The sequence below is a fragment of the Meles meles genome, chromosome 6 (assembly GCF_922984935.1).
Source record: "Meles meles chromosome 6, mMelMel3.1 paternal haplotype, whole genome shotgun sequence".
Classification (NCBI taxonomy): Eukaryota; Metazoa; Chordata; class Mammalia; order Carnivora; family Mustelidae; genus Meles; species Meles meles.
Window position 1 is genome coordinate 46413163 of NC_060071.1, and position 17292 is coordinate 46430454.

General features: G+C 36.0%; 1 protein-coding gene across 4 annotated transcripts in view; it reads right to left on the minus strand.

The window, feature by feature from the left end:
* The window catches only part of VPS13C (vacuolar protein sorting 13 homolog C), a 194540-nt gene that overhangs the window by 131909 nt on the left and 45339 nt on the right, over positions 1 to 17292 (minus strand). For all 4 annotated transcript variants that reach the window (XR_006818611.1, XR_006818610.1, XM_046007341.1 and 1 more), the window contains 6 exons: positions 17052 to 17179; positions 15064 to 15170; positions 14337 to 14508; positions 12970 to 13032; positions 2899 to 3028; positions 2256 to 2350 (listed from right to left, as the gene is read on the minus strand). Coding sequence is in view for 2 of the 4 variants with exons in the window: in XM_046007341.1 (XP_045863297.1) it covers positions 2256 to 2350; positions 2899 to 3028; positions 12970 to 13032; positions 14337 to 14508; positions 15064 to 15170; positions 17052 to 17179 (695 nt within the window). In the remaining 2 variants the exon portion in view is untranslated. The remainder of the gene's footprint in view (positions 1 to 2255; positions 2351 to 2898; positions 3029 to 12969; positions 13033 to 14336; positions 14509 to 15063; positions 15171 to 17051; positions 17180 to 17292) is intronic.

The window sequence follows — 17292 nt, forward strand, 5'->3', positions numbered from 1 at the left end:
TGCTTGATGTCTTTGGAGGGTTAAAAAAAAAACAGTGAGAATAAAAATCCTGACCAAAAAATTGATAGGTCAAAAACAGGTAGGACAGAGAACCAGGGAGATGATTCTCATCAAACCACAAAGGAAGACACACACTAAGAGAGGAAGATTCACAAAACAGAAAACAATTAATGAAATGGCAACAGTACATCCTTACCTAAATAATTACTTTAAAAGAAAGTAGATTAAATTTTCTAATAAAAAGATAAAAAATGGCAGAATGGATTAAAAAAAAAAAAAAAGGAGCCAATGATATGCTGCCTACAAGAAAGACACTCACTTTAGCTTTAAGGACACACATAGATTAAAAGTGAAGAAATGGAAAAAGATATTTCATGCAAAAAGTAACTCTCCCCAAAAAGGGTAGCTATATTTGTACTACAAGAAAATAAACTTTAAGTTAAATGTTGTCAAAAGAGATAAGAAGGTTATTATATAATGATGAATATGTTTCATCAAGAAAACATAAGATTTGTAAATACTTATGCACCCAACATCACAGTACCTAAATATATAAAGCAAATACTAGTAGAACTAAAAAGAGAAATAAATGGCAATAGTTGGGGACTTCAGTAACCCACTCTCAACAACAGATAACTCCTCTTAACAGAGAATCAATAAAGAAACAATAGATTTAAACACTTAAGCCAAAAGGACCTAATAGATATGCACAAAACATTCCACTCAACAGCAGCAGAATAAACATTCTTCTCAAGACCATAGAAATATTTCCTAGGATAGAGCATATATTGGGCAATGAAACAAGTTTAAAAAAATTCCAGAAGATATCAATTATATTAAGTATATTTCCCAACCACAAAGGAATAAGATCTTATTAAGAGGAAAGCCACAGAACACCTGGGTGGCTCAGTTGGTTAAGCCACTGTCTTTGGCTCAGGTCATGATCCCAGGGTCCTGGAATCCGGTCCTGCATCAGGCTCCTTGCTCAGCGGGAAACCTGCTTCTCTCTCTGCCTCTGCCTGCCACTCTGCCTGCTTGTGCTCTCTCACTCTCTGACAAATAAATAAATAAATAAATAAAATCTTAAAAAGAAAAGAGGAAAGCTACAAAATTCACTATTATGTGGAAATTAAACAACACACCCCTGAACAACCACTGTATCAAAGAATAGATCAAAAGGAAAATAAGAAAACAGCATGAGATATTAAAAAAAAAGTGGAAACACAATACATCAAAACTTATGAGATACAGCAGAAGCATCTTCCAATAGGGAAGTTTATAGTGATAAATTCATAAAACAAGAAGAAGGATCTGAAATAAACAACTTAGTTTACACCTCAAGAAACTAGAAAAAGAAGAACAAACTAGGTCCAAAGTTAAAGATTTTATTTCTTTATTGTCAGAGCACAAGCAGGGAGGAATGGTAGGCAGAGGGAGAGCAGGCTCCCTGCTGAACAAGGAGCCAGATGCTGGGCTCCATTCCATCCCAGGACCCTGGGATCCTGAACTGAGCTGAAGGTAGACACTTAACCAACGAAGCCTCCCAGGCATCCCAAAGCCCAAAGTTAGAAGAAAGGAAATAAAAATTAGAGAAGAAATAAATGAAATAGAGAATAAAAAAACATTAGAAAAGATTAATAAAGCCAAGAGTTGGTTCTTTAAAAATAAAACAGACAAACCTTTAGCTAGACTAAGCAAGGAAAAAAGACAACATAAATGAATAAAATTATATGTAAAAGAGGAACTATTACAACTGATACCACAGAAATACGAAGGATCATAAGAGACTCCTATGAATAACTATATACCAACAAATTAGAAAACCTAGAAAAAAAATGGAGAAATTTCTAGAAATGTTCAATCCACCACAACTGAATCATGAAGAAATAGAAAATCTGAACAGACCAATAATGAGTAAGGAGATTGAGTCAATAATCAGAAACCTCCTGACAAAGAAAACCTGGAAAATTCTATCAAACATTTAAAAAAAGAATTTACTCCAATTCTTCTTACGTACTCTTGTGAGAAGAAACAAATGACAACATTTTTATAAAAATCATTAACTCATTTGGCAGGAAGCATGCTCCCCCTGCCGCCACCGTCTTTCTCTGCCTGTCTTTCTGCCTACTTGTGATCTCTCTGTCAAATAAATAAATAAAATCTTAAAAAAGAAAATCATTAACTCATTTAATCCAATTCAAGATAATACAGTAAAATGAAACAAAATACCTCTAAAACCACCTAAAAATAATTACCTGCTTGGGTAAAGCTAAGTTGTGGGTGCTCTCACTATAACCAATAGCAGTGAAGAGCTTATCTTTTTCCTCTGGAGTCATAATGTCGTCAATAGCTACAAAGAAAGGACAGTTTTTTAAGAAATCAGTTGCTTCAATTTTACAGATACAATAAAAAAAAAAAATCAAAGAAACTAACAAGTGCCTGAAAATCAATGCTCAAGCAAATGCACAAATGCAAAAGCAAAAGCACCCTCTTTTTAGAGTAATTTCCTCTAATATACTACTTTGCCTAGTTAAAACAAACATCATGTATTTACTTGCTTACGTCAAGAAAAGGCAAAGAGACACCATTAACAGAATTCTGGTCTCACATAAGGACTTTAGAATTCCCTAGGTATGTTAAAAATTAAGTGAAACTTCTAATATCCATGTAAAAAGTAACAGTAACTCTGAATTTAAACTTATCAAATTTCACACAAATAATGTCCTCAAAAATATCAAAGTTTTAATTTAGTTAGAAAAACCCAAACATGTTTTAGCCTGAAGTATTTGCTTATACATTTACTAATAATAAACATAGTAAAATTCTGCTAACTGGCTAAAATAAATTTATATATTTTTTTCTTATCCGTTACAATAAATTATCTGATTTGGAACTTACTTTCAGGAATCAAAGATTCTTCATCTTTTTTCTTAGACTCCTTCTTACCCCAAAACCCACTAAACCAGCCTCCACGTTTCTCGCCTGTGTCAGTAGACTTTTTCCTTAATTTTTGCCCAGATCGAATCACCTGAAAGTAAAAATTTTTAAATTTATTTAAAGAGTAAATTTCCTCTTCATTTTCTCGTGTAGCCAGGTAAGAACAATGGTTAATTTTTTTAGCAGTACATTACGTTATAAACAGTCAAGAAAGCCTTCTGAAATGGTGTTCAACATGATTTCGTTAATATAGTTACACTGTTAATTTACCTTCCACACCTATTAATAAAATGTTGATGATGCTGCATTTTGACAGAAACACACTAAAAGTTTCAAGTGAATTTTTTTGAACAATGTCTTCCAAATGTTTAAGGTAACAAGCCACTAAGACTGCAGATTTATAAAATAAAAAGTTCTCTAAAGGGACACCTGGGTGGCTCAGTTGGTTAAGCGGCTGCCTTTGACTCAGGTCATGATCCCAGCGTCCTGGGATGGAGTCTCACATCAGGCTCCTTGCTCGGCAGGGAGCCTGCTTCTCCCTCTGCCTCTGTCTGCCACTCTGTCTGCCTGTGCTCCCACTGTGTCTCTCTCTTTCTCTCTCTAACAACAACAACAAAAAAAAGTTCTCTAAAAAGATGCTTCCACCCTCAGAAGCATTAATTTAAAACAATCATATTTCAGAATTCATATACATTGCTGGCTTGCTAACTATGACATGGGAAAGGTGTCAAATATAAATAAAAACAGTCCTTGAATCTCATTTCATTCTCTTCTCAATAAAGTCTGTCTTGATTTTCTGCAAATCCCTGAAATACTAATATAGATGAATAACTAAAAAGCAGAAAACAGAGGATGAATAGAATAAAGGGGATAAATTATTTAGACTCTATTTTCTCATTCCCTGAATAAGTAAACTTTAATAATTTTCCCACTTAAAATTTATAATATTTTAAAATGGTAATGAATTCATAACCTATTGCAAGTCTCCCTATATTACAAAAGGTAAAAATACTCCAAAAGGGAAGTTGAAAAAAAAGCTGAATTAGTAATGAGAAGTTTAAACTAAGTTACGTAAGTTCTCTTTATTTTATTTATTTTTAAAGATTTTATTTATTTGAGAGAGAGCGAGAGACGAGTGTGAGCAGGGTGGGGGTTGGGGAGCAGAGGGAGAAACAGGCTGAGCAGGGAGCTAGACACAGGACTCAATTTCGGGACCCTGGGCTCATGACCTGAGCCAAAGGCAAATGCTTAACCGACTGAGCCACCCAAGTACCCAAGTAAGTTCTCTTTAACAACTAGATGTTAAAGAAATGGGGGGGGGGTACCTGGGTGGCTCAGTGGGTTAAAGCCTCTGATTTCCGCTCTGGTTATGATCTCAGGTTCCTGGGATCTACCCCATATCGGGCTCTCTGCTCAGCAGGGAGCCTGCTTCTCCCTCTCTCTCTACCAGCCTCTCTGTCTACTTGTGATCTCTCTCTCTGTCAAATAAATAAGTAAAATCTTTTTAAAAAAAGAAATGGGGAAGAGGTCTATATCTGTGAGCAAAACTATCAAAGTTTTATCATTTATAGCTCAGCCATAACTATCTTTGTCAAGCTTACCAATCCATTTTCATTGGTCAGAAATATATTAAGTAAAAAATATATATCTGATTACTTTATATTCTATATGAAATAACATCTAACTCCTTTATTCTCTTGGTATAGAAGATTAGTGTGCTTTTTGGTATTTTTCATGATAAGTAGAACTTAGACAATTTGTCTAACCTATGTCTTAATTTGCTAACATAAATTGAAGAAAATAGTACTTTCCTCAGAATTGACAATACCCAGGAAATCAGGTCAAGAAAATGTTAGCTGCCATTTTCATTCCTGCTACTAAACTTTCTACCTTAAAATGTTCACAAATACAAAGCTTCAGCTAAAACAAATCAATTCTTAGCCACCAATATCTGGAATTCATGTCAGACTTAGGTACAGTATCATTAATCTAAGTGCTTACTGTGTTGTCTTTTGCTCTGAGATATTTTTTGAGTGGAACTAACGCCATCATGTCCATAACAACAGAAGTTGTAAGGGTTAATGTTACTGAGAAGAAGCACTTGAAATAAGAAACCAAATAAGAATAATAAAACCTGAAAGTGGCTTAAAAAATTTCAATCTATTTCTATCTATCACTTAGATAGAAGCTACATAGTTCAATAGCAGGTATGAATCCTTAGGACAAAGAAATCATGCAACCTATGAAAAGGGCTCATCCTTTAAAAAATAAAAGTAGTAATGGAAGACTGCTATTACACCACTGATAATTCAGGAAGAGACTAGAGTAGTGCCTAAGAACATAAAGAATAAGCATGGGGGGAAAGTGACATTTTTGTCACAAGTCAGAGATAAGTGCATACATTCAGGGCCTGTTTGAATTTGCAAACTGAAAGTGAATGACAAATCAGCTCAATCAGCTACTGTGTATCAATACCAGAACTCAGTGGTGTTCATTCAGTCCTTGATGCACTTAAGAATCATCAGGAAACTTTAACAAAAATGAAAACAAAAAACAACAGGGCCCAAGTCCCACCACAAAGCCTGAGGAAGTGGACTCTAGGAATCATTTTTTGAACAAATTCCGTATAGATTCTAATGTGCAGCAAGTTTCAGAACCAATGAAATACCACTAAGTTTCCTCAACAACAGGAGAGATCAGCAAGCAGGGAGTAGATGAAACTGAGCTGTTTCAGGAAAGGCACCCAATTAAATGTATACCATCTGGGTTCCTTCGGCTCGGGTCATGATCTCAGGGTCCTGGGATCGAGTCCCGTGTTGGGTGCTCTGCTCGGCGGGGAGCCTGCTTCCCTCTCTCTTTCTCTCTGCCTGCCTCTCTGCCTGCTTGTGATCTCTCTCTCTCCATCTGGGTTTTTAAGCTTTAAAGAATCTATCAACAATTCTTTTAGAGAAAATGCAACCACAGCCTGCAAGCTTAAACTTGTTCTACATACTGGACTTAATAAATAGATGGATTTGTGAACAGTTCTCTGTAAATCTAGATACAGGAACAGCTATACAGTATTTGACATTTTATTAAAAACCTTTTAACTAAACGGGGGTGCCTGGATGGCTCCATGGGTAGAACATGCGACTCTTGATGTCAGGGCCCATGAGTTTAAGCCCCACATTGGGCACAGAGATTACTTAAAACAGAAAATGTTGGGGTACCCCAGTGGCTTAGTCAGTTAAGCTTTGGATCTTGATATCAGCCCAGGTCTTGATCTCAGGGTTGTGAGTTCATGCCCCACATAGTGATCCACGCTGGGTGTGGAGTCTACTTTAAAAAAAAGAATTCTAAGTTTAGTTAAAAAGGTTTTTAAAATATGTTAAAAACTAAAAAAAAAAAAAAAAATTTTTTTTTTTTAAGTAGGCTTCACCCCCAGCATGGAGCACAGCCTGGGGCTTGCACTCACAACCCTGAGATCAGGATCCAACGTTTAACTGACTAAGTCACCCAGGGTGCCCCTAACTAATGATTTTAAAATTAAGGGAAACACTTTTATTTTTTTATTTTTTTTTAAAGATTTTATTTATTTATTTGAAAGACAGAAATTACAAGCAGGCAGAGAGGCAGGCAGAGAGAGAGAGAGAGGAGGAAGCAGGCTCCCTGCTGAGCAGAGAGCCGGACGCGGGGCTTGATCCCAGGACGCTGGGATCATGACCTGAGCTGAAGGCAGAGGCTTTAACCCACTGAGCCACCCAGGCGCCCCAGGGAAACACTTTTATTTTGAAAAGTGAATTAATCAAGAGGAATTTCAAAAGTCATGTTGATAAGAGAAATTAAGATAATGTAGTGACCAATGCAACATTCACCTTCCCCCTTCTAAATCTCTATTTAAATCCCTTGAAAATTTTTTTAATATTTTAAAAGATAAATCCACTATTAGCACTGAAATGTTTGTAAAGATATGATTAGCATGTCACAGATTTTGAAGAATTTCAAAATAAACTCAAAAATTTAAAAAGACTTAATAAAGAGAAAAGACAAAAGTAAATTAATTAGAAAGCACACAAATAAAAATACTAATTTCAAACAGTGATAATAACTATGAAGAAAATAAAACAAAATAAAAAATACTGGGAAAAACTCTCTTATATCTTGACAATTATCACTTAAAAATATATTTAAAAATGTATACTGATCTAGAACTATATACACACAATGTACTAGTGTCTAATCCTTGATTTTAATATTATAATTATGTCATATATAACCACTAGGGAAAACTGAGGGGAGACTACCCAAGGACTTCTGTGAGTTATCTTTGCTTTACTTCCTATGAATCTATAATTATTTCAAAGTAAAATATATCTATATGAGACCAAAAATAGATTTTAAATACATATGACCTAATAGAAAGAGAGATACAGAATCCTTTCACATTAATACCCTCTCTATTGTCTTCACCTCCTTCCTGGTTCAGCAAAGACTATATGGTAAAGAACCTCAGCCAGTTCCTGCCTATCTTTTAAATTCTGTGATCCTGTGGATTTTCCTTTACAATAAAAAACTTCAGCCCTGGATGACTCTAAATGCCTTTTCTTCATGCATATCCATCCCTTTGTCTATAGCATCCAATAATAAATCCCCTTTTGTCAATTTTTAAGCACCTGGTAACTGGTATTAAGAACACCCAATTAGGGTTATCAGTTAAGTGTCCAACTCGCTTTCAGCTCAGGTCATGATCTCAGTGTCCTAAGACTGAGCCCTGTGTTAGGCTCCATGCTGAGTGTGGAGCCTACTTAAGATTCTCTCTCTCTCTCCCCCTCTCCGTCTGCCTCTCCTCCGCTCCATCCCCAACTTGTACTCTCTCTGAAAAAAAATTTTTAAAAAGAACATCCAATGAAAGTCAAGCAATTCAACTTAGGAAGGATTGAAATGATCTGTTCCTTCTGAAAAATCATTCCTTTAATTCATAGGAACAAGGCCCAGCAGTAGCAAATACCTTCTACAATACTCATACACCCTGACCCAAAAACTGTTCCTTGGGGAGCTTGCCAGTAAGAAAACAAGAGATGTTTGAGAAAGCATGTAGAAAAGACTGTTCATTGAAGTCTCATCTATACTTAAATATAACCAGTGGGAAATAGGGAACTAAATTCTGATATATGCACAGAAGCTATTTAAAATGTTGAATAAATTATTCTATTGGCATAAAAATGAAACACTAATACATTTTTTACACTAATACATTTTTTAAAAGAAATAACAGCAAATTATAAAACCTTTTCTTGACTCCACAGGTAGTGACCACCAGGTACTGCTCCATTTACCTGTTCTCCCCTTGCATCCGCTCTCTCTCATTCCTATCAAGTTTCTACCTACATTCTCTCATAAACATTGCTTTTTAAATGACTTCCTTATTGCTAAATCCAAAAATGAACTTTCAGTTCCATGGTGACAAAGGCCTCTATAGCCCATCGTTCATGCTGATGACTAAAAATTCTGAAAATATAAAAATATCTACGATAAACTCTAAAAAGCAAAGTAGGCAGATGATGGAAAGGAGTGAAAACTTGGAGAAGTGACCTTCACCAGAGTGAGCTTCCCATGTTTTGTTTTGTTTTGTTTTTTTTCACATGGTCTCCCTACCCCCTTCCACCCCATAACTTTTCCCTCCTATTCTTGCCCTTGAGCATTCCTCTTCCTTTTAGTGTGGATATGACCTTGGCCTGTTTCTAATCAAGAGAATATGGCAAAGGTGACAAGGTGTATGTGATTATGTACACAAAACTGTACCAGCTGTCTTGCTGGAGTCTCTCTCTCCCTTTGAAAAAACAAGCCGCCATATTGTGGGCTGTCTATGTCTGGAGGCCCATCTGGCAAGGAAGTGAAATGAAATTTAAGAGCTAAGCACAGCCTCTGGCCAACAGCCAGCAAGAAACTCAAGTTCTCCATCCCACAGAAAATCCACCAACAAAAACAGATCTTTCATCAGGGACACTCCAAGTGAAACTACAGTTGTAGCCAACATCTTGATGGCAATATTTTGAGACCATAAGCAGTGAACTCAGGTAAGCTATACCTGAACTTCTGACCCACAGAAACTCTGAGATAATGAATGTGTTTTGCGGGGCGCCTGGGTGGCTCAGTGGGTTGAGCCTCTGCCTTTGGCTCAGGTCATTATCTTGGGGTCCTGGGATCGAGCCCAACATCAGGTTCTCTGCTCAGCAGGGAGCCTGCTTCACTCTCTCTTCCTGCTGCTCTGCCTACTTGTGATCTCGCTGCCAAAAAATAAATAAAATCTTAAATAAATAAATAAATGTGTATTGCTTTAAGCCACTGAGTTTACTATGCAGCCAGACAAAACTACTTCACATGGCTGTACTCTGAGGCAGGCCTGAATCATGGAGCACTGCAGAGACACAAGCAGCTGAATCCCTGAAAGAAATTCTACAGTCTGGCCGAGGAATGAGAAAATGGAGTCCGTGTAAACTGGAGGGGACAAGGGATATACTAGAGGGAGAAGAGTCAGAGAATGGTTATCTCTTAATTCTGTGTAGGTACCTGCATGAATTTCAGTCTAACCCAAGCTGCCCATGTATAAAAGTAACCTAAAGGAAAGTAGCAAAGCTTTAGAGACCTGAACTGAGATATGAACCCACCTGCACAGTCTCCAACAAATTCTTGTACTATTCATGTGCAAAATGGACCTAAACCAAGATACCAAAGGCAGAAAACATGGAATTGAGATTTGAGCCATGATCCACAGAATGCAAAACAAAACTAAAGATCAGAGTCTCACTAGGTTGTGTGTAAAGGCAAAATATCAACGTTTTCCAGAAGATAAGAAGGACCCAGAGACAACATAATATTCACAATGCCTAGGATATAATCCAAGATTACTTGACATGCAGTTTTAAAAAAAAAGGAGGAGGAGTCAAGATGGCTGAGAAGTAGCAGGCTGAGACTACATCAGGTAGCAGGAGATCAGCTAGACAGCTTATCTAAACATTGCAAACACCTACAAATCCAACGGGAGATCAAAGAGAAGAACAGCAATTCTAGAAACAGAAAATCAACCACTTCTGAAAGGTAGGACTGGTGGAGAAGTGACTCCAAAACGACGGGAAGATAAACCGCAGGGGGAGGGGCCAGCTCCTGGCAAGCGGCGGAGCAACAGACCACAAAATCAGGACTTTTAAAAGTCTGTTCCACTGAGGGACATTGCTCCAGAGGCTAAACCGGGTGAAGCCCATGCGGGGTCGAGTGGCCCCAGGACCCGCAGGGTCACAGAAGGATCGTGGGTGTCGGAGTGTCCTAGAGCTTGCAGGTATTAGAACAGGGAAGCCAGCTACAGAGACAGAGCCGAGGAGTGAGCTCTCAGCTCGGGGTTACCTTGAACGGGTCGCAGGCTTGGTGAGCTTGGAGCGCGGCTGGAGGCCGGGGATAAGGGAGTGATTGGGAGCTGTTCTCTGGGGGTGCACTGAGGAGTGGGGCCCCAGGCTCTCGGCTCCTCCAGGCCGGAGACTGGGAGGCCGCCATTTTCATTCCCGTCCTCCGGAACTCTATGGAAAGCATTCAGGGAACAAAAGCTCCCGAAAGAGAACCCGAGCGGATTACTTATTCCGGCCCCAGTAAGGGCGGTGCAATTGCGCCTCAGGTAAAGACACTTGGGAGTCACTACAACAGGCCCCTCCCCCAGAAGATCAACAAAAAATCCAGCCAGGGCGAAGTTCACCTACCAAGGAAAGCAGGTTCAATACCAAGGACAGCAGTGGAATTCCAGAGGAGGGGAAAGCAAAGCACGGAACTCATGGCTTCCTCCCCATGATTCTTTGGTCTTGCGGTTAATTTAATTTTTTTTTCTTCTTCTGCTAAATTTTTTTAAACTTTTACCCTTTCCTTTTTTAATATTTTTTAACTAGTTTATCTAATATATATATATTTTCTTTCTTTTTTATATTTTTTCTTTATTTGTTTTCTTTAATTTTTTTTTTTTTTCTGAACCTCTTTTTATCCCCTTTCTCCCCCCCCCCCCCCCCCCCACGATTAGGGGACAATTCTGATTTGGTTAACGCATTTTTCTGGGGTCTTTGCCACCCTTTTATTATTTTACTTACTCCTTCATATACTCTTATCTGGACAAAATGACAAGGTGAAAAAATTCACCACAAAAAAAAGAACAAGAGGTAGTACCGAAGGCTAGGGACCTAATCAATACAGACATTGGTAATATGTCAGATCTAGACTTCAGAATGACAATTCTCAAGGTTTTAGCCGGGCTCGAAAAAGGCATGGAAGATATTAGAGAAACCCTCTCTGGAGATATAAAAGCCCTTTCTGGAGAAACAAAAGAACTAAAATCTAACCAAGTTGAAATCAAAAAAATTATTAATGAGGTGCAATCAAAAATGGAGGCTCTCACTGCTAGGATAAATGAGGCAGAAGAAAGAATTAGGGCTATAGAAGACCAAATGACAGAGAATAAAGAACCTGAGCAAAAGAGGGAAAAACAGCTACTGGACCACGAGGGGAGAATTCGAGAGATAAGTGACACCATAATATGAAACAACATTAGAATAATTGGGATTCCAGAAGAAGAAGAGAGAGGGGAGCAGAAGGTATATTGGAGAGAATTACTGGAGATAATTTCCCTGATATGGCAAAGGGAACAAGTATCAAAATCCAGGAGGTGCAGAGAACCCACCTCAAAATCAACAAGAATAGGTCCACACCCCGTCACCTAAGAGTAAAATTTACAAGTCTTAGTGACAAAGAGAAAATCCTGAAAGCAGCCTGGGAAAAGAAGTCTATAACATACAATGGTAAAAATAAAATGGTAAAAATGGTAAAAATTGATTGGCAGCAGACTTATCCACAGAGACCTGGCAGGCCAGAAAGAGCTGGCATGATATATTCAGAGCACTAAACAAGAAAAACATGCAGCCAAGAATACTCTATCCAGCTAGGCTATCATTGAAAATAGAAGGAGAGATAAAAAGCTTCCAGGACAAACAAAAACTGAAAGAATTTGCAAACACCAAACCAGCTCTACAGGAAATATTGAAAGGGGTCCTCTAAGCAAAGAGAGAGCCTAAAAGTAGTAGATCAGAAAGGTACAGAGACAATATACAGTAACGGTCACCTTACAGGCTAATAATGGCACTAAATTCATATCTATCAATAGTTACCCTGATTGTTAATGGGCTAAATGCCCCAATCAAAAGACACAGGGTATCAGAATGGATAAAAAACAAAACCCACAAGAAACTCATTTTAGACGTGAAGACACCTCCAGATTTAAAGTGAGGGGGTGGAAAACAATTTACCATGCTAATGGGCATCAGAAGAAAGCTGGGGTGGCAATCCTTATATCAGATCAATTAGATTTTAAGCCAAAGACTATAATGAGAGATGAGGAAGGACACTATATCATACTCAAAGGGTCTGTCCAACAAGAAGATCTAAATTTTAAATATCTATGCCCCTAACGTGGGAGCAGCCAACTATATAAACCAATTAATAACAAAATCAAAGAAACACATCAATAATAATACAATAATAGTAGGGGACTTTAACACTCCTCTCACTGAAATGGATAGATCATCCAAGCAAAAGATCAACAAGGAAATAAAGGCCTTAAATGACACACTGGACCAGATGGACATCACAGATATATTCAGAACATTTCATCCCAAAGCAACAGAATACACATTCTTCTCTAGTGCACATGGAACATTCTCCAGAATAGATCACATCCTGGGTCCTAAATCAGGTCTCAACCGGTATCAGACAACTTTTACTTACTTCCTTTGGGGGGGGTTCAGATTTTTTTTATAAAATTTAAAAATTTTTTCTCTTTCATGTTAGTGGGATTTTTTTCCCCAAATTCCGATTTTTTTCTCCTGAGACTAAATGAAGGCATGGAAAATGAACCTTTATTATTACTTGAACAAGTCCCATGAAGCTAAAGATTTCTTGATCTCAAGTTTAAAGGAGTAGTAGTAACATGCTTAAAATATACAATTAGCTCATCAAAATGATTACCTCAACTTGTGCTTGTTGCCTTGCTAAAATTATGTTAAAAACATCTAGAGTCTTCTCCAAATCCTATAAAACAAAGAGACACTTGTAAACAAGAAGAATGGCATTAGATTAAAAAAATATTTTATTCTAGGATTTCTAGGCTTGTCCAGTCTACAAACAAACAGTAACTGTGATCTAATAAAAGGATAATTTGAATATACACTCAGCTTTATACTTCCAGTTTTTGCAATAATGGAAATAAGTTTTCTAAGAAAGCAAATCTTCAATAAATACAATATAAAAACAGGAATTTAATGACACCATTAGTGAAACAAGAATATTTAGGAGGATGGCTTGTTTTAGGTATTATCCTTATGGTTTGTACTAACCCACTCTTTCTCATACTATTTTATACCATTGTACTAAAGGCATAAACGAAAAATTTAAAGAATGAAACACAGAATTTAAGAATGAAATACATAAAACATAGAATTTAAGAATGAAAAATTCTACAAATCAACAACTATGTTGAAGTAGAAACCGATTTGGGGAATTTATATCAAAGTATATAAGAACCTAAACATGTATTAGGTGACCTGTGTATGAAGTAATCTATGTGCTATTTCATGCAATTCTCACAGCTCTGTAAAACAAATATTGTTTCCATTTTATACATGAGAACATCAGATCTGAGAGGCTGAGAAACTTGATGCTTTTTCTAATATATAATATTAGCAATTCTCATATTATTTCAGAACAGGAATGCAATTAATTCTTTACATTATGAATTCATGACAGAAATGGTTATATAATCAAGACCAGATGACACTGAGCAAATTATATACTGTGTGGTATTTTTCTGTATTTAAAAGGGGTTCCTATTTTGAGGAATATAAGAGCTGTTTTTTATATATAATACTTGGAACTCTGAAAAAAAGCCACTAACAAAACTAATAACATACATCTAGCTAATAATAAACATATATTTGAATAACTGACACTGATTTTATAAACATTATTGTAAAAACCAAGCACATTTCTCCAAATAGTTTCTAGTATTCTAGTATCTTTTATCTGATACTAGGATGTGAGGGAAATATTTAAAGAAAAAAACTGAAAAAATACTCTGCATTTTCCCATAAAATTATCTCAAAAAGAGATCAGTTTTATTCTCTCTCTTTTTTTATTATGTTATGTTAGTCACCATACAGTACATTACTTTTTGATGTAGTGTTTCGTGATTCATTGTTTGCATGTAATACCCAGTGCTTCATGCAATCCATGCCCTATATTCTTTCTAAAATTATATTTTAATTCAAATTAAATTTAGGAAAACTTAGAGGATGATTTAACAAAGGATAGTTTTCATCAATATATATGAGATATACCTGAATTTGTTTCTGTACTTCTTCTGGGACTTTAGTCTGGGTTAGCTTGCTTTTGTAGGCACTTTTATAACTCTTGAGCAACTGCCTGTGTTTTTTTATGTTACTCCATGACCACATCTGTGTATACCTTCTTATATGAACTTCAAGAACAGAATCAATTGCATATTTCCACCTGCAAAACAAATTTTGTTAATGAACATTTGAAAACAAAGGTTTAAGAAGCAGCAGGAAAATGGCTTTTACTTTTTAGATCTATGCTGTTACATTTTTTGTTCTGATTAACTGTTCTCCTGTAAGAGACCAGTAATTAACATTTCAATTCCCCAGTACAATTCTCTGGCTTAAACAGATTGCAAAATGAGCTAATTACTCCAGTAAGAGGGTATGTCAAAGCAAAATCATGAAGACACAAAATGACATGTTATGCAAAATTAATACTGTCTCAATATGGTTGAATGTTGAGCCCATGTGGTGACTAAAGGGCACTAAGACCAAAAAGTGATTAAAGTCTTAATGCTAAGCTGAGAATTCGGGAACAGTCTAAAAGCAAGATCACACGAGAATGTGTATATGAAAAAAGTAACAAAGACATAATAGAAAAGATATCCCTTTCATGTGTATCAAGAAAAAAAAAAGTGGCTTCATTACATGGCTTTAAAGGTCTCTTAAATCTGAGAGTTCCTAACTATACGTTTCTCGTTTTTAAAAAAAAAAGATTCTAACTTACCATTGTCGACCATTGGTATGAAGTGGTAAATAAGGCTTATATTTCCTATAAGGGGCATTTCTAACCATATAATCCACTGACTCCAAAAGGTCAATCATGCTTAAGTACTATTAAAACAAAAATATAGTTATATTTATTACATTGCACACACAGATAAACACCAAATTTTAGTATATTTTCAGTATAGTAAAACTAACTTCCTTGAACAATGAATATCATCATTGCATGCCTGTTCATATTATATTTCATCAAATTTAAGAGGACATTCATTATAAGTTGTAACAATTTTTAAGTTCTACTACAAAAAGAAAAAAGTGCTGTCAAATAAACAGCTGTACCATCAGTAGTAATATATATCCTATTTTCAAATACGTTACAGTGTGCAATAAATGCCCACTGAAACAACAAACATGCTATCTGCAACTAGGGACTAGAACATGGTTGTCCCTAAAACTACATGTTCTCCATTAGACCATCATTTCAGCAGGGGCTATCTAAGAGCTGATTTGCAAACCGCTCCAGAAAATCATTACATAACTAAAGCAAGATAAAGCTATCTAATTGCCCATCTTACCATCAATAGAACTCTGCATGTGCCTGGTAAACAGCTCAAATGGAGGGAAACACACATACATACACACACACAGGACTGTAGATAAAGAAAGGAGCAAATCTAGCTTCTTCCTTTTGGTTTTTCTTAATGCACTTCTACCTAATGGTTACAGTGTGGTTATTCACCACTTAAAATACGGGTAGTCTGAACTTAAATGTATTTTAAGTTTAAAATATACCCCAGGTTTCAAAGACTTAGGAAAAAGAAAAGGATATAGAATAGCTTAACAATTTTTTACAATGATTACATACTGAAATGATTAATATTTTGGGAATGTTAGCTTAGAAAACATGTTATTTTATTAATTAATTTCATCTTTTCTTTTTACTTTGCTCATGTGGCTACTAGAAAATTTAAAATTATAAAAACAACCCACATTATAGTAAAACCCCCTTATCCTCAGGGAATATGTTCTAAGCCCCCCGTGGATGCCTGAAACCATGGATAGTACTGAACCCTACGTATGATGTATTTTCCCTATACATATATATATACTTATGACAAAGTTTAAATTATAAATTAGGCACTATAAGAGATTAACAGTAACTAGTAATAAAATAGAACTAACAATATAATAAAAGTTATGTGAATGTGGTGTGCGTTTCTCTCTCAAAATATCCTATTGTACTGCACTCATCCTTCTTCTTGTTGTTGTGATAAAATGCCTAATGGTGAGATAAAATGAGGTGAATGATGTAGGCACAGTGACACAGTGTTAGGCCACTACTGACCTTCTGACCATACATCAGAAAGATCATCTGCTTCCAGACCACAACTGACCTGTGTAACCAAAACCAAGGAAAAGGAAACCACAGAGAAGGGGAACCACTGTATATTTTTATTGGACTGCACTGAGCTAAAAGTTCATTTAGCTAAATCCCTTGTCCTCCTTTTACTTTCAGTTCTCCATCTGTTATCTAAACTCCCGGGACATATAATCAGAATGAGAAACAAATGGTGAAGGAAAAAAGCTGCCAACACAGTTGGTCTAAAAATTAATTAGACAATATTTAATATAAGTGTTTATTAAAATCTGAGAAAGAAAAAAACACAGTAAAATCTTCCATCAATTGTGAATTAAATGGAAATAATGTCATTTGCTATAATTTGGTAAGATTCTCCATCAATAAGGAAAAGACCAGATAAAATGAAGGAAATGATTTCTTAAATTTAGTATTTATTTTCTTAAAAATATATATATACCTATACATATACATACATATATGTGTGTGTTTGTGTATATATATATACAAATAGAACAGAAATATAAGTATATAAAAGAACCACTAGAGTACTGGAGAAGGAATAATCACAAAGGACAAAAGCAGTTGAGATCAAAGCTAATCAAAGCTAGAAATGACCACCTGAATCTTACCTGAGGTTTGGTCAACTCAATGGCAATGTTCTGTACTTCTATGTTCCAATCAAGTTTGGGTGTTTTGAGCTCTGTTTCTGCATAAGGATTCATGTAGAGCTTTGCAGAAGCCGATATTGGCTGGAAAACTTACATCACAAGGGAAGACATAGATATGTTTATATGCCCTTACATATGAACAACTGTAAATAATTATGAGAACACTGTTACTCTGAAAGTATAGAAAAGTAATAAAAAATAT